Genomic DNA, 22,974 nt, shown 5'->3' with positions numbered 1-22,974 from the left:
ATGTCAAGACTACAAGAATAATAGGAATTCTCCACTTTAATTAAGACTAAGAATACATTTCCATGAGTCAAGGGAGGAAATCAACAAAAGCGTGAATTCAATAATCAAATGTATACCATTGAATACCACTCTCTATTGCCACTCCCCTTCTCCCATGGGGAGGATACCTACAACCGTGAATTCAATAACTTTGCAAATCAAATGTTTGGTGTTCTTCAAATTAATCAAATGTATATAATTTTGGAAGAATAAATCACATTAATCAAATGTTTGGTGTTCTTCAAATTAATCAAATATAAACAATTTTGGAAGATCAAATCACATTAATCAAATGTAGAAAACTTTGAAAGATATTCTAAAGTTCAAATCTTGCATTGTTTTTTTTAGCTTGCTTGAAAGGTTTCAGTTTGAGGATCGTAGCGGTAAGTTGCAGGACCCAGAACCCTCCTTCATTACTTCAAAATAAAAAATCAAACGAAGAACAATAAATCAATCCACAAATCAAACGAAGAAAAATTAAATCAACGGACTGAATAAATTAACTAATCAACCAAACAAACAAAAATAACATACAGAATAAATTAACTAATCAACCAACAAACAATGAAAACAACAATTAATTGGAAATAAATTATTCCTAAAACTACACACCTTTAGGTATCCCCATCTAATTCTCGAATTTCCTCTGCATTTAACGAAGCACGGAAGCTTCATCTACAAGTTCATCCAGACTCTTTTGTATATTTTTTTTATGAATTATTTCAATTTTATTCAGAACAAAAATAACGAATTAGGGGAAAGAGGATCTGAAAAGGGAATAAGATTTAGGAGAGAGAAAGAGGAACAAACCTGAAATTTAGGATCCTTGATAGCAGCGGCGAGTTCGTCTTCTCAGTAGTTTTCATTCACCTTCATTTGAGATTTTTGTGTAAAATCAACAAAATCTAGTAGAGTAAAATTGATCCCAAAAACCCGACACGGTTCGTGCGTTTCTCTCTCTAGCCCTCTCTCCTGCTCAGCTTGCTTAGCAGTGACGCCATGGCAAGGAAGGCTAAAGCTCGGATGAAAGCAACCAAATCAAACCATGGAAAAGCTAAAACTCACTGCACTGGACATACTGCATCGATTCTGGATGATTCGGATACGGAAATTGGGGATTTGGCACAACTCATTGTTGATACCCAGATTGTTGGAGACGATGGATTTGGGGTGATTTTGTCACCACCGGATTCGTTACTCGAATTGCAACAACAAGCTAGTACTAGACGATCTTTCTCTGAATGGTTATCAGCAATTCATTCGAGATCATCCCCAATCCCATGGGTTGAGGAAATTGAAGGTAACCCTGTTTCTCCCTCAACTTTGCGTTTTGGTAGTCTTAGGGGAAATCTTAATACGAATTTTGAATGTGCTGCAAATCATGATACAACTGTGAATAATGCGAACTTTGAAAATGGAATGATGCGCGAAAATAATGCCACCATAAACAGAGTACCCATGAGTGAAACAGGGACCTTGCTGTGATTGACTTGGAGGATATCCAAGAGGAAATCGATTACTGGAACTCTGCGATTATGTGTTATGTGGTTGGAGCAAATCCCCCTATTCATGTAATGGAGGGTTTTGTTCGTCGAATCTGGAAAAACATGGGGGTGGAGAAGGTGGTTGTTGCTGCAAAAGGGGTGTTCCTAGTTAGGTTCACAACCATGGCTAGGCGCGATGAGGTGCTGGCTTCTAAGAGGCCCTTTTTTGATAGCAAACCTGTTGTTCTTAAGGCATGGACACAGGATATGGATTTCTCAAAGGAGGATTTGAGATCTGTGCCCATTTGGGTTAAGCTACATCAGCTTGACTTTAAGTACTGGGGTGAGAAGAGGCTCACTAAGATTGTGGGGAAACTTGGTACTCTTAAGCATGTAGACAGTGCTACTGCGAAGAGGGATAAACTTGTGTTTGCAAGGGTTCAGGTTGAGGTGAGTGTTGAGCAAGTTTTTCCTGATAAACTGCAATTCATAAATGAGAAGGGGAGTGTAACTGAGATTGGGGTTGAATCTGAATGGAGGCCAGTGGTGTGTTCTCAATGCAAGGGTATGGGACATGAGGTGGCTAAATGCAGGAAGAACATGGGTAGAAGGATATGGGTGCCAAAGGTTGTGGTGTCTCCACTAGCTAATCATGATAGTGAGCAGGTACAACAATTTCAACCTGTCCAAAATCCTAGTAGGAGAGTGAAGCCTATTCCTGCTGGGATTAGTGTTGGTAATCATTTTCAGGTGCTTGGAGTGGATCATGGTGAGGATCAGGGAGATGGTGGTGGTGGGGTGAACCCACAGCAGTGTACTATTGGAGGAGGGGACTCCTCTGGAAGCAATGGATAGGATTATATCTTGGAATGTGAGGGGGATCAACACCCATAAAAAGCAATGTGAGGTGAAGTCTTTCATTCATTCTCACAAAGCTGGGTTGGTTGTCCTTCTGGAAACTAAGGTCTCTCAGTCTAAACTGGGGGATTTGTATATAAATATGTTTAGTGGTTGGTGTTTTACAACAAATAATAGCAGCTGTAAGGGTGGTAGGGTAATGGTGGCTTGGAACCCTAATGCTTTCACTGTGTCTGTGTTGGGGATGTCTAGCCAAATGATACACTGCCTGGTCTGTCCTAGGAACATTCATAAAGAGTTTTTTTGTAACTTTGTATATGCTTTTAATCACAATAATGAGAGGGTGGCTTTGTGGAAGGATCTGTGTGGGATTGGTGGAAACATGAATAAGCCCTGGGTGGTGATGGGTGATTTTAACTGTGTTTTGAATGTAGAAGAGAGGATTGGTGCACCTGTTAGACATCAATCTATGGTGGACTTTAGGAATTATGTTACTTGTTGTGGGTTAGAGGATGTGAAGTCAGGTGGTCATTTCTTCACATGGAACAACAAGCAAGAGGGTGATAATAGGGTGTTCTCTAAAATTGATAGGGTCATGGCTAATGATATGTGGATGCAGCTCTTTCCTAGTGCAGAAGCTGGCTTTCTCTCTGAGGGTTTGTTTGACCATTGTCCCATGGTATTATCTGTGTATCCATGCAATAACACTGCAAGGAAACCTTTTAGATACTTTGACATGTGGAAGCATGCTGATGGCTACACTGAGTTGGTTAAAGCTAATTGGGATAAGCATGATGTGGGAACACCAATGTACCAGGTGGTTCTGAAGCTAAGAAGAATGAAAGAGGTGTTCAAGCAATTGAATAAAGATGGGTTCAATGATATTCAAGCAGCTGATTTGAAAGCATTGCATGAACTGACTCAGTGCCAGAGAGAGCTGCATATGAATCCAACTGATAGTGGTGTTGTTGATAAGGAAAATGCAGCTGCAAATCAATACAGGATTGTGCATTCAGTGTACTTATCTTTTCTGAGACAAAAATCTAAAGAGGCATGGGCCAAGGGGGGTGATGAGAATAGTGCTATTTTCCACAAGAGTATTAGGGCTAGAGTTCTTCAAAATTCTGTTTATGCCATTCATGACATGGAGGGGAATTGGGTGTGTGATGAGCAGTCTGTGGCTAATGCTTTCTTGTAGTACTATCAGAAACTTTTGGGGTCTAATACAGCTCATAGAAGCTGCATTCTGCCTGAGATTGTTGCTGCTGGACCTGTTTTGAATATGGTACAAGGTCAATGTTTGACTACTCAAGTTACTGGTGATGAGGTGAAGGCTGCTATGTTTGCCATTAATGGGGATAAAGCACCTGGACCAGATGGTTTTGGGAGCCATTTCTTTAAGGAGAACTGGCACATTGTGGGTGGGGATGTTACTAAAGCTGTTCTGGACTTTTTTAGGACTGGAAAGCTGCTGAAGGAGATAAACTCTACCACTATTACCTTGATCCCAAAGACCAAGTGCCCTGCTAGTGTTACAGAGTTCAGGCCAATTTCATGCTGCAATGTAATTTATAAGTGCATAACTAAGATCTTGTGTGAAAGAATGAAGGTGGTTTTACCTGAGCTGATTGTTGAGAATCAAGGGGCCTTTGTCCATGGGAGGTTCATAATGCATAATATCATGATCTGTCAAGAAATTGTGAGACAGTATGGTAGGAAGAATGCCTCTCCCAGTTGTTTAGTTAAGCTAGATATGCAGAAGGCTTATGACACCATTGAGTGGGATTTCTTGGAGGAAATGCTTCTTGCATTGGGGTTCCCTGTGCAATTTGTGGCTTGGATTTTGGTATGTGTCACTACTCCTAAATTCTCTCTGATGATCAATGGCACTTTGCATGATTTTTTTGCTTCAAAGAGGGGTTTGAGACAAGGGGACCCCCTTTCACCCTTGCTGTTTGTGGTTTGTATGGAATATTTATCTAGAATCATGCTGAAATTGGGGCAGGAAAAGGGATTCAGATATCACCCTAGATGCAAAGCTACTAAACTCACTCATCTGTGCTTTGCAGATGATTTGATTCTTTGCTGTAAAGGTGATTCTCAATCCATTCTCATGATGATTCAGAGCTTCAAAATCTTTTCTGATACTTCTGGTTTGAAAGCTAATGTGCAAAAGTCAGCCATTTATGCTGCTGGTATGAAGCAAGCTGATTTTACAAAGGTGGTGGAGATTTCTGGGTTTACTGCAGGAAGCTTCCCTTTTAGGTATCTTGGGGTGCCAATTTATTTTAAAAGGATTACTAATGCTGACTGTGAGTGTCTAGTAGATAAAATGATGGCTAGGATTAAAATCTGGAGTTCTAGGAACTTATCCTTTGCTGGTAGAATTACTTTAATCAATTCTGTTTTGATGAGCATACATGCTTACTGGGCTCAGGTGTTTGTTTTGCCAAAACACACTCTGAAAACTGTGGTGGCCATATGCAGAGCTTTTCTATGGCAAGGTTCTTATTTTAGCTCTAAACCTGGGTATATAGCATGGGACAAGGTGTGTACAACAAAGAAAGAGGGTGGCCTTGGAATCAGGAATGTTCAGATTTGGAACATTGCAGCTTTGGGGAAGTATGTGTGGGCAATTGCTAGAAAGCAGGATATTATGTGGGTTAGATGGGTTAATGCCATTTATGTGAAAGAAGCTAATTGGTGGGGATATCAGCCAAAAGCTGATAGTGGATGGTATTGGAGGAAAATTTGTGCTGTCAAGGAGCAATTGAAATAGTTCTATGATGAGAATAGCTTTGCTCAAATGCCTAAGTATTCTGTGAAGAAAGTATATCAGCAAATGGTGGTGCACCACCTGAAACTCTCTTGGTGTTCTGCAGTATGGTGTAGAGCAGCTGTCCCTACACATAGAGTCATCTGTTGGCTCATGGTCCATGGGAGATTACAGACCAGATCAAGGTTGCAAAAACTGGGGATATGTGACACCTCCATGTGTCTGATTTGTGACAATCATGTGGAAACTCACCCTCATCTCTTCTTTGAATGCTGTTACAGCAAGGCTTGTCTGATGGAGATCAAAAAATGGCTTGGCATACCAGGTCAGATTGTGCACTACATGGGTTTGATCAGATGGATTCAATGGAAGAGTAAGGGGAGCAAATTCCAGAAGGAGGTGTATTATACTGCAGTAAATGCTGTAGTGATGCACTATGGAACAATAAGGTTCCTATTGTAATTCACACTTTCAATTTTGTGAAACAAAGTGTTATAAATAGAATACAATGTATAGGGGTGCCTGATAGTGATATTGTACAGCAATGGTGGCAGGAGAAGCTTGTGTAGTGGTGGTGTATTTAGTCTGTTTTCATGGCTGCTGCCATGTTTGGTTTTGGTCTGGCCTTGATTCTTTTGGCTAGGGTCCTTCCTAGAAGGTTCTTAGCTTTGTTTCTTGGCTGATGTTTGTAATTGGTTTTGCTTAATCAATGAAATTTTGCTCTGATTTATCAAAAAAAAAAAATTGATTCCAAAAATCACAGATCTGATGATAAAAGAAGCCATAAAACACTTGATGATAACGACGACATCCAACCTTAACGCTGAGAGTTGCTCCAAAATGTAGTGGAAAAACACCAATCGGTGACCTAATTTCTGGAATTCTTGGTGAGAGTGTAAATCAGCACCGAAATTCGCTCACTCTCTGATGGCAACGAAGACTTTCCTTCGAACACAGGTGAAAACGAAGGATTCCAACCTTAACAAAGTGTATATCTGAAGGTTAGAGAGAGAGAGAGAGAGAGAGAGAGAGAGAGAGAGAGAGGGGAATGATAGGGTTTGATGGGGAATGACGGAGAGTTCGAGAAACATCGGAGTTGAAAACGATTATCGCAACGCGCCCATTTCAAGACTAAATTAGTTTAAAACTTATACTTGACAAGTAGTTAGAGCATCCACATTCATGGGAACCCATGAATTTCTCTCCCCTCATCTCATTGGTCCACATCACTTTCCATTAACTTTATCACATAACCTTCCCATTTCACAATTTCATACCTACATTCATTAACCTCCCCATTTACCTTCTCTCTCCTACTTTTCCATACCCCACTACCTTTTCTAATAAATAAGATTTGTTATTAATTAAATCAAATTGTTAATTATAATTAAATAATTACCAATTAATTAATCGGATTAAATAATTAATTGTAGTACGTTAAAAAAAGCGTAATTTTTAATTACACTAATTTAATCGTTAATTGCTATTTGATCGTTAATTTAATCATTAATCGCGCTGATGTTGATGATAATTTTTATCATTGGAACAAATAAATACTTAATAAATAAGATTTGTAATTTGGTTTAGAAATAAAACAATATAAATTCATTAAAGAAACATAGATGAAACAATATAATCCCTTGGTTAAGGTTGGGGACCACATGCATATTGGAAGCTTCCCTTTTTATTTACCTCCCCATTTCTTTTCTAATTATGAGACACATCTAACATTCATGGGAACCATCCCTTTTCCATTTTTGCTCAAATGGGAAGGGTGAAATCCCATGAATGTGGATGCCCTTAGGAGTAAAAGTTTTAAGCTAGCTAGAACATTGGAGTGAAATAATAAATTAATTTGGCCAACAAGCTAATTTACTTGAAAATTAGCTCACAAAGTTGCAAAATAATTAATTGACAAATGAGACCAATTTAAATAACAAGCTTGTTGCTAGTCACTAGAGCACAAATTAGCTAGAAAATGAAATAGTTTGAAATCTTATGTGGCATAATAATCTAATTTTCAAATTAGTTTGTCATTGGAGATGCTCTTATATGCCTCATTTAGTAGTCATTCATGATCACCGTGGAATTAATATTAAACCATCAATACCTAAATTCTTGTACTAATAAAATTATGAAAAACTTGTATTATGAAACACGTACACAACTATAAATACAAGTTCAATACATCGTCATATAAACAGAATAAGTTCGTTAATATATGTAAATTATATTGTACACTCGAGAGTATTTCGGATAAAACATCGTTCCGAACGAAAATCACTATTGTATTGTACTTCATCCGTTTTAAAATAATATATGGGTACAATTTTCTTTTTCACGCTTGCCAATGTAAATGCTTGGACATTAATATGTCTAATTTTGTATCCGTAAAAATTATAAAAAATTGATATTCGGAAAGTATATATATCGAGGCGAATCAAACAAGACCTCACACGACTATATTTTTCTTTACCCATAAATCACAAATGATATCAAATTAAAATTTATGAATAGTATCAAAAGTCAAGGTGTCCCTATTGTTTCGAAATGTAGGGAGTACAAAGAACAATTGAGCTAGTGTCAAAAGTTGAGAGTTAAATAAATTTAAAATGAAGAGTGATTAATTTAATACTGAGGGTTTGTGTACAATAGGTCTCAGGTTCGAACTTCCTCGTCTTAAATTTTAATTTAAAATACAAGCGTTGACGCACGCAACGCAGATTCGAACCTCATAACCTTCAGATCCTTCCCTCCCAAATCGCATTTCGACAATTCGACATACTTCTAAAAGAGAAATTTTGAGTTAATCTCTGTGATTGGAAAAAATTTCCAATAAAATGGCATTTTCGTAAATATGTTGCTTGAAAAATGTAGGTGGTATAATGTTAGGTGTTGATTGTATATATATATAGTTATTGGCTGCATATTACTCGGTGTTGATTGTATACCACTTATTGTTGACTGTATATTTTATGATTGCTGATGAATTACTAAAAAAGCAATATTGTTTATTGGTAAGTGATTGCCTATTTGCCTGTATTTCAACAGTTGTAGATTGTTCATTAGTAGAAGCTTATTGTATATTGCGAGCTGTTGACTGTATATTATATAGTTGTTGATGTATTATGAAAATATAATAATGATTGTATATTTAACCCATATTTGATGACATGTCACTGTTCTTTAACCCACATTTAATACCATTTTTGTAATAAAATTGTCAATTATTTACGAAAATGCCATTTGATTGGAAGAATTTCCCAATCACGGAAATTAACCCGAAACAGCTCCTTCTAAAACCTCATATTTTTCTGTAGCAAATGAATTGAGGGTTTAATCGACTGTGTTCATCAAAATGTTGAACACAAGCAAGAAAGCATGGAGAATCATACCAAGGCCACTACTCGAAACCGTACTCAACAACCATGTCCAGCACCACCGCGTCCACCAACCTCTCATCCTCCACGGCCCTCGTGGCGTCGGCAAAACCACCGTCATCCTCGACCGTAACCCCCCTTCCCCCCTCTCCCTCTCCCTCTCTCTCTTTTCACCTTCAATCTTCTCAATCAATCATCATCTTCATCATCTTCTTCTTCCTCTTCAGGTTTATTGGAGAATTGGAACAAAGGGCCCCACTTAACAGGCTACGTCGACTTCGCGCAACCAATCAAGGATCACCACCCGTCGCATAACGCCTCTTTTCCATGGAGTTCTTGGTATTCCTGCTCTTCTCCGCCGCCGCCTCTCTCTCTCCTCAATACCCACCTTGAGAAATGCCTTGAATCGATGGCCGAGAGGGGGATTGAGCTTGGTCAGATCAATTCACATCAGATTTTCACTACCCTAAACAAATGGCACGGGATTAGCCACACCCTTCGCCACATTATGAAATCTTCGACGAATTCGAGCTCCAGGGCGGTTTCGAGTAAGGTTTCGGCTTCTGCGTTGTGGGATAAGGCGGTTTTTGCCTTTTCTGCTAAGCTGGATAGTAAGGAGGTTGAAGGGGTAGTTGGATTGGAGGGAGATAAGAAAGGGTTGAGTGTTGAGGAGATGTCTTATTTGAAAGAGGCTGTTGTTGCTTTGAGATTGGCTAAAGAGGTTATAAGAGTTCAGCAACAATGGAGAGCTACTGCTATTGCTGATTTGAATAGGACTGGTGGGTTTTCGAGGTCTCTGGCGAATTCAGCTGTTGATTGGCCATGTTTGTTGTTAGAGTTATTGTCTGCAGCTTCTGAAATGAATCATTTTCAGGTATACTGTTGTATTTCTGTACAAAGACAATCAATTTTTATTTATTTCATTGACTGCATCGTATTCCAGTTGCGATTTTGGTGATTTCGTGTGTGTGAGAATGTTTTGTTTCATATTGAGATTTTATAATGGTTGTGTGGTTGTTTCATATAATCCCTAATTCCAATTCACACTATAGTTGTTTATTACGAGTTATTGCCTTGGTAACCTTGTTAAGGTTTATGTATTTCCCCTTTGTGGAATGTTTGATTCATGTCGCGAGCTTATGATGGTTAGACGATTGGATGTGCAGCTTGTACTAATATCTTCCCACGAGTTTGATTCTCTAACTATTAAGTTTGTTTCATATAATGCCTAATTCCAATTCACACTATTGTTGTTTATTACGAGTTATTGCCTTGGTAACCTTGTTATGGTTTATGCATTGCTCCTTTGTGGAATGTTTGATTCATGTCGCGAGCTTATGATGGTTAGACGATTGGATGTGCAGCTTGTGCTAATATCTTCCCACGAGTTTGATTCTCTAACTAATGGGAATTGTTGGAATGTTTTCACAACAGCCGAAGCTCGTGATTAACAATATAGAAGTCCTGAAGAATGCAATTTCAACAAATGATTCTGCAGTTTGTGCACCAACTTACCATGATAGTTTAATATGGAGAATTATTTCTTTGGGGGCGAATGAGATGTGCCTTCCAATCATTCTTGTAACATCTGATAGGTAAATGGAGTCCTCTTATAACTTTGTTGTTTGCTTGTTCACTGTGTAAGGGGACTGGTATTAAGGAGTGCATGCGAATTGTTACGGAGTATAAAATAGGGATTAAGAAGTTGTTTAGCTGTGCAGTAGTCTGCTTTATGTTTTACTATCTAATATCTGTGGTACCTTTCACTCTTTCAGCTACTATTCATATCGTGCTTACATCGATTTTGGATTTCCTGACATTTTTGTATCTCGTGAGGTAAGAAGCAGATCTTGTTACTTTACCTCTCAACGTGCTTTCCATTTTCATTTTGTCGTATGGGATGTGCATAAAAATATTTGATTGAACTATTTCTGGTCATCTCGTACCACTCGGGCTCACTTCTGATCTCCAACCAGTGAAAAAGAAAGAGGAAGAACTTCAAAGATATAATCGATTAGTTCAGGACTGGGGTTAAAAATTATGTTTCAGTTGGATTCCGTTCCGATATAAATTCCTCACTTCAAAATGACATGTATTTAATGAAAAAGTTTTCAGCAAAGAGTGCAAGTACATCGAAGTATAATGTATTTCGAGTTTCATGTTAGGAAAGCAAAAAAAAAGGTTTGGGAGCATCAATTATCTGATAAAGTTTGTGTTACTGAGGCCTGCAGTTCAAGGGGCTTGAGATAGTTTCTGATCCCATCGTAAAATTTTAGTGTTGTTACATGTAATGTCCAACTCTTTTCGTCCTTTGTTGCTTGTTTATTTTCTCTTCTGGAATGCGTATTATGTTTGAGTTTTGTAGTGTTGTAACTGTAACCTTTCCCTTACAGCCAACAAGGTTCACCCAACAAAGGCCTTTACATGTATGATTTATTGAGTAAGGGTAATTCTTTAGCAGTACTGCAGTACAGACAAAAGGTTTTTAGTACTTAAAAGATTTGCGTGTTTGCTTCTTTGCCTTCTAAGGGTTTTCCTACAAACACAAACTCGAGATATCACATCTTTATTTCTTAGATTTATAGACTTACAGTTGATTGATCAACCCTAAATGTACTCGAAGAAGAAAACTTCTGCATCCGAAGTAACAAAAGTTAGCAAGATCTTTTACTTGTGACCATTTGATAGCCTGGTTTCTTTTGGTGGGGTTGTTGGAATTCTGTAACTATGTGTTGTAAGGACCATGTTCAGATTGAAGATATTATTTTTTAATGGTTAGTTGCTTCAATTGAGGCAGGCACTTAGAATTCCATCTGTATTGCATGTATGTTAGTCCTATAATGCTGGTTGTGTGAAAGTATTAATAGGTCCACAAGTTTGTATTGTTTGTACTTTGTGTACGAAATTATTGCTTACCTAAATGTTAATTGAGGAAAGAAAACAAGACCCTTATTAATGGAAGTTGGAAATATTCTCCCAATTTGGTTTAAATTCTTCGTATTGATCAACTTCTATATGTCTAATGGCTAATGAGAAATGTAAGAAAATATGCTTAACATGTGTTGGAACATAATGTATAAAACAATATTCAGTTTCTTTTTCTCCTTTTGCCTTTACCTGGTACGTTGCTAATTTTATTTTCTGAATCGTAGACCTTTGGTTGGTCGCCAAATGAAGGGAAATTACATATGGTGCCTGACTATTTCAGTGCCTCAGAGGTGAGCCGATTTATAGCTTAAGTTCTCTCTATTGTGTGCATGTGTATGCTATGTGAGGAAGTTCTTTTTCCCCTTCTCCAGTTAGTTACTGTGGTGTTCTTATTGTTTATTGACTATACTCCAAGGTACCTGCAACTGGCAATTCTTAGGCTCCGTTTGGTAGGGTGTAAAACGTTTTTATGGAAAACGATTTTTCCACTTCCAATCATTTTACGTTGTTTGGTTTGGCAAGGGATGGAAACCAATTTTCCATCACTCCCTCAAAAGTGGAAAACCCTTTTCCAATTGAAAGGGAGTGAAACCATTTTTCCACCTTTCCTCCTTACCTCCCTCTCCCTTCTTCCCCTCAATCTTCACTCATATTCTCCCATTTTCTTTAAAGAACCAAACAAAGGAAAACTAGTTTGAAATTGTGTTTTCCCTTGAAAAATGTTTTCTATTGAAAATCATTTTACACTGAAAACGTTTTACACCATACCAAACGGAGCCTTAAAGGGACCTCGAGATTGCCAAATTGCCATGCATTTCCCCCTTCTGCTTCAAAAGACGTTCCTGCTAACTCATGGTGTACTTTTCAGTGGACAACAGTTACTGAAGTGCTTGGTGCAAACTCACGGCATTTATTTGAACTACATGCACTTAAAGAAAGTGACCTCTATCTGAGGTAAGTATCGTTTGATACTTCATTTCTTTTGCCGATCCATTGTCTTTAATGTCCTACAGTCTCCATTTATGGGTTTTTCAATTTGATCTGATAATGACCATAGAAAACTGTACACTGCTTGTGACATGAAAAAATGTACCATTTAATCAATTTATTGGTATATTTCTATTGCTTTTCTGAGAAAGGGAAACATTTTAGAGTTTTGACCTTAGATTGAGTAATTGCAGAGAGAGGTGGCTTATGTTTTAGTAGATACCCTGAAGGAGTCTATTTTGTTAGCTTCATGCCTTCATGAAAGTCAACTGTTATGACTAGAGTTATTGAGCTACCATAAACCAGATGCCCTTGTCTAACTACCAATTAGAATAGGAAGAAAATGGAAAAAGTATAGATCGTGACTTTCAGTGACAGGCTTATTAACTGGCGATTATGCCCTTATTACTCACCAATTAGTTTTTCTAGTTGCAGGCGAATCTTTGTCAAAGTAGTAGTTTGATTGTATGAAAGATGAAGTGCAATCACCAGTCATATGTGAAACCTCAAGCAACCTCTTTTTAATGATTGAAACATTAGATAGCCTGTGACCTTTTTTGTAATCCTCGAAACTCTTAGCTTTTCTCTGTGAATTATTTCCAAACAAAATACCTTTCTGTAGCGTACTTATAGTGAAAGTGAAATTGTTTCTCTTGTTATTATTGTGTATAGAATATTAGCTCCGTTCTGTTTTTTATGGTTATAGTTACTCTAGATACACATATTTAGGAAGAGTGGGGAGATGGTGTAGCCGTGTGGGTACTGGGTAGTGGGGTATATGTAAGAAAAGTAGGAAAGAGTTGTTGTAAGTGGGATTTATGTAAGAAAAAGTAAGAAAGTACTTGTAAATGGGGTTTGTGCAAGAAAAAATAGGAAAGAGAATGTTGCATGCAGTAAGGTGGAGAAAAACTTTTCCAAAATATGGAAAAAGTATAGGTGTAAGTGTGTAACAAACAAAAAGGAATGAATGTAACGGAAAGCGTAACCATAAAAAGGAACGGAGGTAGTACATCTTTAACTTTTTGGTTACTAATATACTGTCAATAATTCTCTGTCCATGCTGTTTCCTGTTCAAGGAACAAAAAAGGGAGAAAACTTGAAATTAATGTTTTTCACCTATTACATACTATATGAATGCTGACGGATTTTAGTTTAGTATTTTGCTTTCTTTTGAAATCACTTTCTTTTGTCCTATGTCATTTTAACTGAAGCTGTTTGTCATGATTTGCTATCTTCAGTTCAGCTTTTTATTCTGTCAAAATTGCGAGAAATTTTCTTCTTTTTTACTGCTTCCACCATTTCAGAATAAGTGCAACACTTCATTTTGTCGGCCGTTTCAGAATAAGTGCAACACTTGCCATTCTTGACAACTTTAACTAATGTTTCATTCTTTCTTGCTCCTTCCACTTACCCCAGTTCCTATCTTTTATTATTTTATACTCCTTGTGTGAATAAAATATTACTCCATCCATCTTTGTTTATTATATCAAGGACACACTTGTTGAATTAAACAAATCAAACCAAATAAGTTCATTAAACTCCGTAAAAAAGAAATTGTTGTACTGATTGTGAAACAAAGTGAGTAAAGTAGAGAAACACACTCCTCCATTATAAATTTTATGGCATGTTAACTACTTTACGGATTCAAGATTTTAGTTGACTTCAGTAAAGTTGCATTGGTAAGTTAAATAGACATTTAATATTGTACTGGTATTTGATAATTCCTAAATGATAATTTCACATTGATATAGTTAGATGACATCGCATTGATATGACTATGACATTTATTGTTGCTCTGGTATATAAAATGACTCCTATTTTGAAACAAAAAATGTTCAGTGAAATGCTTTTTTTTTAAAAATGGGGTAGTAAAGTTTGTCATATTTGGATATTTGTTATATGCATTCATCCCATTCGAATATAGATGGTGCATAAAACTGATAAAGTACTTGCTGCATCGTCTTTCGCAAATTCTATCCCATTTTCAATTTTTCATTATTTCAGTGTGTTGATCATGCCTTCTATTCATGCAGTATGATGGATCATATACGCAGCACCTTTGAGGATATAGTAGATGCTTATTTGGCATATCTGCAGGTAGGCTTTGTTAGCTTGTCATGGATTCACTTATGAATTATGATTCTCTACTTCTCTTAGAATTTTCTATAACGACTATAAGAGTTATGCAAGTGCGTCTGTTAGGTTTCGTTAGGGGGAGAGCTCCAATGTTTAATGGTAGCATTAGACATCGCAGGGGAGGGTATAGGGGCTAAGGGCTATTCCAGCTGTAATCATTTTGGATTATCACATTTTGGATGATCTGATATGTTGACTCTCAAAATAATATCTTAAGAACTTTATTGCAGGATATCATAATGCGCCTCATTAATGACAAACTTCCAAGTGCTCCATCCATCCCATATTCCCAACTAATATTCCTTGTAAAGAAGAAGAGTTGACGTTTCTATTCCTTAGTGGGTGTACTTTATGTTGAGGAATCATGGCTTTTCAAATTCTGTAGTGTTCTGTTTCAGAATTGTACTTAAAGTTTATCCGATTTCTTTTTCTGTTGATGTGTAGATAACTGTGGTGAATCCAGCCATGGACAAAGCTTTGTCACTTCTGCAAAAATTTGCCCTTGATGCAAACAATGGAAAGATACCAAAAGATAAGTTACGTTTTGGTGCTCCTTGGAGGCATCCTCCGCAAACAGATGATCCAAGTCGTTGTTCAGAGTGGGCTAAGGTTCAACTGATGGATTTCGTGCAGTCATTGGTCAATAGTGAATTTGGGGTAATCCTCTGTTTTCTTGTTATCCATAGTTTTTTCGTTTCATTGCATAGTTGATCAACAAAAATACTGAGCTTCTCAGGTTGTTATAGGTAAGAGCTTCATTTGCTGGACTGACAGTTTGATTTCTGTTTTATGTTTCTTCTATTATACCTTGTTGATTGATACATTCCACTGTCTAGGATTGTACCGTTTTAGCCTTAGACCACTTACATGCTGACGTAGTCAGGGCATCATATCTTCTCTACTAGTTCCCGTGATTACGGTTTATGTTGAATGTTTTACTTGACAATGCTCTGCTTTCCATCTGTTTGTACAATGGTGTGTATGCCCAACTTTTTATTAATCAAGGTTTGAATGGAAAGCTTTATTCTGATTTCACCGTTAAGGTGTCTAGCCAGATTTTGTATTACCTTTTTGCACCAGTTGGTGAATTGATGGTTGCATCATGTTATCATGTGTGCCTTTATGTTGTAGAAAAAAGAATCAGACAATTTTAAAATAAACCACAAAGTAAGTTGCAATGAACTGGCCTAATGGGAAGGGATGGTGTAGGTATTGCATATTTGCATTAGTAATTAATTAGGATTGCTTGAAGAGGAAGCGAGTGAATAAGAGGAAGGAAAGGGGAAAGGAGAATCAGATCCTCTGTATGAGGAGATAGGCGAGAGAGAGAGAGAGAGAGATCAACGCGTATACAATGGAGTGTCTATTTCAGTTTTCTTTTGTATTTGGGAAGAGAACAAGCCTCTTAAATGCTGTTTATCAATCAAAGTTCATCTTCATCTTTCTCTTATTACTGTCTAAGCTTTGTTAATACTTAGCACAAGTTTCATCTCGTAGTGGGTATTGTTGAACTTCTTTAGGGTATCTGTTGGAAGTTAGTAGGTGATTTGTAGTGTCAGGTTAGAACCATCGCGTCATTAACTAGAACATGTGTTACCCCATTTATTTGCTTAATCTAGTTGTAAGGTTTAGCGAGGAATCTCCGAATCTGAGGATTTGATCAGTTCCTTTTCTCTCGCCCCACACATATGCGGCTTTTATCTCATTTATTTAACCCTTAATCTATGTAATCATTTGTTTTTATTGCTAAACAACATATCTTTTCTGCTTTTGTTCTCATCCAGAGTACTTATAATACCTTTTTTTTGTTTGTTGATGCAGCTCAACTATTTTGCTGATTGCAGCCTTGAAATCTTTGATGATCCTTCAGCTGTAGCATTGTTAGAGGTATCTTCACTTCCATCCTTTTTTAAATGACCTATGCTTTCAAAAGCCATTTTGCGGCCTTGAGACACTGCCATCTATGGTGGGGGTAAGCGAGTCCAAAATATTATTGATTGTTGCCCTAAGTCATTCTTTACGGATCCATCTTAAGTCACTTGTATCCTAATTCCTTACATTACTTCTGAGAATGCATTAAATTAAAGTTGCTTTTGTATGGTTTAATCTTGATTCAGGTGGGTGTGCTTTATGCTCAACGGGATCCTTCTTTCATTCGTCCAGTATCTCGTGGTATGCAGCGATGCCTGGTTAGATGGTGAGTTGATTAATGATTGATTGATAAAACTTACCAACGCGAAAAAAGTAACAATCCTCTTTTCCATGACTCATCCAAGTCTTTACTTCATACTTATTAACAAAAATAAATTTGAATGTGCCTGTTGAATCCCTGTAGGCTTGTCCAGGAGCAGTTGCAAATGAACTGGTTTTCCTCTCTGCGTTTTCGGTGGCAAAGACTTTTTCGAGGTCGCTACTATCGGCACTTGATGTTACAAGTTGGCTATAAATACTAAATTTTACAAGAGGTACTTCTTACATTAAAGGGTACGTTCTCCTCAGCATTAAGGGTGTAGTTCTTCATTGGGATCACAAAATTAGAAAGTTAACATCAAGTTCTGAATTCTGATAAGCCACATCATTTGTTTCTTTTCAGTTCCACAATCCTTGTGTCCTGGTTTTTGCTCTGTCCTATATGTAGGGAACTTTTCAATTTGTCTTCAGTCCATCACTCTAAAATATGTGTCTAAATAGAGAATTGGTTTCAGCACTCCTCAGTTTTATTTTGGCAGTCCACTTTTGTGAGTAGGGCAAAATTTTCTGTGTTCCCACACAACAGGAGTGCCAAAATCAATTTTTGGAGTAGGAAAATGATTCCCTTCGAAATATGATTTCAGACTAAGCCATACACATCTGTAATTTATTGTCAAATTGTATCACCATTTCCCTTTAATATCAGGATATTGGGTTTTGAAATCTAATCTTCATAACTAGCTATAGTATAATCTTATTTTGGTTGTACTAAATTGCAAATCATCAATTACGGATTTCTGATACCACGTTGGCTAAGAGATTTGTTGTCTTTCATGTATCTCTCAGCTTTTGCGAGGAACTGTCCTAACTCCTAAGGTTCTGTTCTTTGGTGCATGAGCAGCAATACTTCTTTGCGAGATAAGTACGGGTAACAATTAAAACAACTTAATGATTTGAATGCCTACATTACATATAAGATTAACTTCCAATTTCCCAGAATCAAATGTTATAACTTTGTCACTAATGCTTTCAGGTACATGACATCTGACAGGATAACTTGCTGAATACTCAGATGAGAGTAGTCATAGAAGATGTATAAAATGAAAGATTCAGAAAGGATCTGTGCTGTTTAACCTAATTTCTTCCTTTTAAGCTATAGTCAAGTACATAAAAGGTGTTCTGCAGATATCACTGGAAGAATAGTCGAGCAATTGAATTCCAGAATGAACCGATTTTAGCCGGATCTGTTTCGAATCCCACATGTGGAAGTTAACCGGAACTTATTCCGGTCCTGATTCCCCAGTTTTTCAACCTGAATTTGTTTTTGTTTACTGCAACTTGTGGTTGCTATGTATTCTTTAAACCAATACGAAGTACTACTTTTCTTGCCTCGAAATCTAATAAAATGATTGGGATATTTTTGCACACAATTTTATCATCTTACTGAAGATTCGAACCAAAACATCCTTCGGAATCTTATGATCTTATACAACAATCAGTTGTATAATCCAATTTCTCAAAGACAAATATGTATGTCAAACAATTGGAACAAAAAAAAATGTGCAATATGACAGTAAACTCCGCCAAGGTTGAGCAAAGAGCACGATAACTGGCGATGCTTCGACAATGATGTAAGATTTACTTGCTCCTAACTAGCCAACAAATGGAATTTGAACTTTAACGTGCACCCCCTGCATCTGCATCTGCATCCTACGACAATGGAGCCATGTTGGTCAGACCTAGCTATGAAAAGCATTCAATTTATAAACAAGAATACGGTTAAAACGTTGAAACAACCAGATCACTTTGACAACATGAAACAAGGAGACAGAATAACTTGGCAAACCAACCAAATGGAAGAAACATTGTGTTGACTACTAGTGCAGTAAAGTAGATAAACCTCGCAAAGAAGATATAGTGAAAGCAAGAGATCCATTGAATAACCATAAAGAATCAAAGTAATTATCAATTTAGAATACGGATGCTGGTCTTAAAAATGCCAATGCAATAATGACCAAATCCTTACCTTTGCTCTTTCACTTTTAAATGTCATGTAATTTACTAATTCGTACATGTCTGACCATTCACATTTTCAAGTTTTCTTTACAAAACTGTAATTAATTAGAGATTTTTTTTACTTCCTCCGTTTACAAATAGTTGCACCACTTTGACTTTCATGTTTGCCAATGCACATCTTTGACCGCTAATATCTCTAACAACAGTAAAACTTCACCAAGAGGACAAAGTGTCCATGAAAAGAGACCGGAAATCAAACTAGAAGTTAACTAATTCCTTGTATGTCCCCAATATAGTTTAGGAAAGCCCCTATCCGGGTGGCTGTCTTATCCCATAGAGAAGCTAATAAAGTTACTTAATCCCATAACACATCATGTAGGACAATGATAATAAGTAAATTATATAGGAGGAAAATGATAAAATCAACAACCATGACGGAGACCTTAGCAAACTCCCAACACCTACGGTTCAGGTAAAAGAAATAGGTTACAGAAGCTGAACAAAACATTAAAGTACCAACAACAGCAGGACATTGGTCTAGTGGTATTATTCTTGCTTTAGGTGCGAGAGGTCCCGAGTTCAATACTCGAATTCGCCATTGAATCCCTTATAGAATACTTCTGAACCTAACTAATTTTTATAGGTCATTCTGATCTAGTGGTCAAACTACTAAGAATTGCTAGACAAAGGTAGAAAGAAATAGTTAAGGAACTAACCTTGCAGCTAAGAGCAGCATCACAGCAGAAGTACGGAGTCCATCCACTAAAACTAGTTCATCCTACAGACCTGCACCAACATATTGAGAACATGTCCAAGTATGTCAAAGTAGAAGTGAAGAAGAGTCAGTGCACATAACAGCAACATATTGAGAACTTGCTTTGAAGGCAAAAATTGCAGAGTGAAGATTCAGTTATCACAACAAAACTGATCAAAAGCAACGGAGAAAATTAAAACAATATTGTCTAAGCAAAAAGTTTATATAGGAACCAACAGAGTAGTTCGGATTACTAACAGGGAAACTAGCTTTACACAAACATCAACAACTCAGGTCTACTATAGACATTCTCTCCTTCATCCTCCAGGGTGGGATAAGCAGCAACAAGAGCATCCTGTGCTCCGATATAAAGTGAATTGTAAATCTTCCAGTAAACTTCTCTGACTTTCCTTGCTGGGTGGAACAAACCCTGCAGACAGTAGTTCAGTACTGCAGCAGCACCAAGAGCAACTCTCATCCCTTCTATGGCTTCTGTAACAGCGTTAATGACGTGAGGTGAAGTTTCAAAGATATTGGGCCACACATAATTCATAAGGTGCACCAATGCATCTTCACAGCCTAAACCTGCAACACCAAGAGCCATGTGTTTCACAGCAGAAGCTGCAGTCTGCCGGTGAACCAGATCCCTGTCCATAAGAGCATCTTCAAGGAGAGGAGTCACAGCATAGATATAATCCTTCCCCATTTCACCGATGTACTCAAAGAGGAAAGAGAGAGATTTCAGAACACCATTCTGTACGTTAAGCTCTGGAACACGGTATTCATTCATGAGCGCAGGCAAAACAGTGAAAGGTGAACACGTCTCAGCAACAATTGCAATAGCGACTGTTGTACAGACACGGTTCTGACGCTCTTGCACCTTGAGATTGTTTAGAAGAGTAGCTAAGACATCTTGAGGTCCAATAGCTTTGGCAATGTACCCAAAGGTGTTGACAGTGGCTCTTCTAATACCTTTCTTGTGAGCCTTGAGCATCTCCAGAAGCTCAAAGCATATCCTCATCCATTCTCTTGCAGGTACAAATTCTGCTCCACGATCCGCAATACGTCCCACAAGATCAATGCAGTTTTCCTGCACTTTCTCATGCCTGTTCTTCAGAATTGGAGTCAACCTGGGAAGCAGATCTTTAATTGGAGGGGTCATCTTAGTCATACCGATGACATTAACAATGGCTTTGAGTGCTCCTAAGATTGAACCCAGCACCTCAGGATATTCCTCCCCAAGATACTCATATAAAACCACACCCAGGTGACCCATAAGCTGCTCCTCTCCACACCCTTTCATGACCACAGCAATTCGGGAGATAAGATCTGCAGCCTGCTGTCTTACTTTTGCACTCTTGTTATTCAAACGCCACTTAATTGTACCACATATCTGAGGGAGATAAGGTTTGACCCTTTGGCCGAGGGCATTAACCACAGCGCCAAAACCATTAAGCATGACATTGGCATCATCACTTGTCTGCTCTTGAAAAGCATAAAGAATACCATCAATCAGAAGCTCTTCCAAGCGGGAATTAATATCAGATGCCCCCAAGTTGGTCACCACTTTCTCTATTGTCTCCATGACCATACGCCTATAGGGTTCACTTTCATCTTTCAGATCCTCCACTATCCTACCCACTATGTCAGCAACACCGACCTTGTTTGCAATTTCTACCGTAGTTTCCACAAGCTGCTTGTAGTTTCTCCTGTCCAGTGCCATTCTCCTAACCCAGAAGTTCTTAAAGAACTCTGGAAGAATATCACTTCTAATGTAATCAGCCTCTACACCTTCGGTGCTTACACACTGTTTAACCACTTTCAGAACAATCTTTTTCATTTCTTCATCTGGTGACTGGAACTCTCGAATTAAAATGAACATGACTTCTTTCGTATAGTAACTAGCATAGAGAGCATCCATCAGTGGAATGATAAAACCAATGGACTTCAGGAACGCAGCCAAGACCTTCCCACGGTGTGATCTGATACCTTTCCACAAAGGTTTCAACACAGAGTCAAAACTCTCTATACCATATGGAGCAGAAGCCTCAGCTAGAGCTGCCAGAGACAGCGCCGTAATTGTTCTGACCTTCTGATTCTCGTCATTGAGACCATGTTCAATAATTTCTACCAAAGATCTCAAGTGTGGCAGCACGGCACAACCAATCAAAATGGCTATCTGTTGAACAATCTTAATACCTGTGTGCCTGGCTTGCCATGACTTCTTACTTTGACACACAGCCTTCAAAAACGGCAGCAGGGCAGGAATACCTAGGGCTGAAGCCACAACACTAAAAGCCCTTGCAGTCGTATTCCTCACATACTCATCGATATTGTCAATATCTGGTCTCATGGCAGCAATCATAGTGGCCAATCCAGCAGCTTTGCTCAAGTTTGAAATAATTTCTCTCCCCTCAACCCGAGCATAGTAGTCTTCGTCAATTAAGAGTGGCTCAATAACAACAAGAATCTTGTGCACGAAAGGTCGAACCAACTCATCAAGCTTGTATAACACCCTGTCGATAACTTTCACTAGAAGATGCCGTTCTTGGTCCTCCAACGTTGGCTGCATAAGCAAAGGCAAAATCTGGTTGAACAATAGACCAGCACCAAATTCTCTGGCCTTGTCCGTGAGTTGCCGTAATGCAGTCTTTCTCTGAGGAGGGGTACCATTTTTCACCTTAAGTAGCAGCTTCATAATCTTTCTTTCCTTCTGTTCCTCAGGTGATAGCTCATCCTCATTTTCTTCATTCAATAACTTCCCGAAAATCTGATAATCCTCTGGTTTCATGAATGGCAACCCATTAGCAGGCTCCTTCCCAACATCAAACTGCTGGCCCCTGTCTTCAACTGGTATTTGATAAAGCGGGGTCCCCATTGGAGTGGGTGTGGCAAGGAGCTTCCTAGCTGGAGTCCTAATGGGCACATATGAATTTGGAGGATCCAAGATCTTATAACCTTCAGGTGGGAACATGGAATCAAGTTCTTCATCAGTCAAAGGTCTGTTCCTGTCCTCAATATCCTTCTCCCACTTCATCAAGTTATACTGTTCAGGAGTAATAGGACCCCGCAAATTAGGAGTAGGTGTAGCCATATCTGCCCCACCAACAGGTGTCACACCAGGGGTCATAGACCCAGAAGGGGTTGCCCCAGCCATGGGTGTTGCACTCTCCATGGTAGCTGGAGTCTCATCCCACCTTGATCTCTGTCGCTTCGGTGTTGGCGTTGCCATACCTGTGATTTTTGGAGTGGCATCCCATGTCCCAGCTGGAGTAGCACCAGGAGTGACCCCACCAGCTGTTGGTGTAGCATCAGAATCATTTGAACGGCCAGGTGTCGGTGTCTCATCCCACCTATTCCTTCGAGCAGAAGGTGTTGCATCGCCAAGTCTCCCTGGAGTCGGAGTGGCATCCCACCTTCCAATAC

General features: G+C 38.3%; 3 protein-coding genes across 6 annotated transcripts in view; 2 read left to right on the top strand and 1 right to left on the bottom strand.

The window, feature by feature from the left end:
• The first annotated feature begins 1,574 nt into the window (after window positions 1–1,574).
• Window positions 1,575–2,378, top strand: LOC130471288 (uncharacterized). The gene has a single exon (XM_056841331.1). It carries the CDS (start codon window positions 1,575–1,577, stop codon window positions 2,376–2,378), a length of 804 nt encoding a protein of 267 aa, XP_056697309.1.
• Window positions 2,379–8,459: 6,081 nt separating this feature from the next.
• On the top strand, window positions 8,460–18,208 carry LOC110801031 (uncharacterized). Of its 4 annotated transcripts, none has more exons than XM_022006346.2 (13): window positions 8,460–8,666; window positions 8,765–9,411; window positions 9,972–10,132; window positions 10,313–10,373; window positions 11,690–11,755; window positions 12,334–12,419; window positions 14,486–14,549; window positions 15,033–15,245; window positions 16,410–16,475; window positions 16,706–16,785; window positions 16,924–17,053; window positions 17,625–17,700; window positions 17,812–18,208. In XM_022006346.2, the coding sequence occupies exons 1-11, from the start codon at window positions 8,516–8,518 to the stop codon at window positions 17,039–17,041; spliced, it is 1,713 nt and encodes a 570-aa protein (XP_021862038.1). In that variant the 5' UTR covers window positions 8,460–8,515; the 3' UTR covers window positions 17,042–17,053; window positions 17,625–17,700; window positions 17,812–18,208. The 4 variants fall into 4 exon arrangements, with proteins under 4 accessions (XP_021862038.1, XP_021862037.1, XP_021862036.1 ...); XM_022006345.2 differs by having other exon boundaries at window positions 17,625–17,706; XM_022006344.2 differs by having other exon boundaries at window positions 16,924–17,072.
• A 1,511-nt stretch (window positions 18,209–19,719) lies between these two features.
• LOC110801030 (uncharacterized) overlaps window positions 19,720–22,974 on the bottom strand; it is a 5,290-nt gene continuing 2,035 nt past the window's right edge. Inside the window, exon 2 of the mRNA XM_056827657.1 lies at window positions 19,720–22,964. Coding sequence (XP_056683635.1) covers window positions 19,820–22,964 — 3,145 coding nt within the window. The 3' untranslated portion in view covers window positions 19,720–19,819. The remainder of the gene's footprint in view (window positions 22,965–22,974) is intronic.

Source organism: Spinacia oleracea, chromosome 4, assembly GCF_020520425.1.
Source record: "Spinacia oleracea cultivar Varoflay chromosome 4, BTI_SOV_V1, whole genome shotgun sequence".
Classification (NCBI taxonomy): Eukaryota; Viridiplantae; Streptophyta; class Magnoliopsida; order Caryophyllales; family Amaranthaceae; genus Spinacia; species Spinacia oleracea.
Note: the sequence above shows the minus strand (reverse complement) of the source record. Positions and strands in the feature narration are given on the sequence as shown.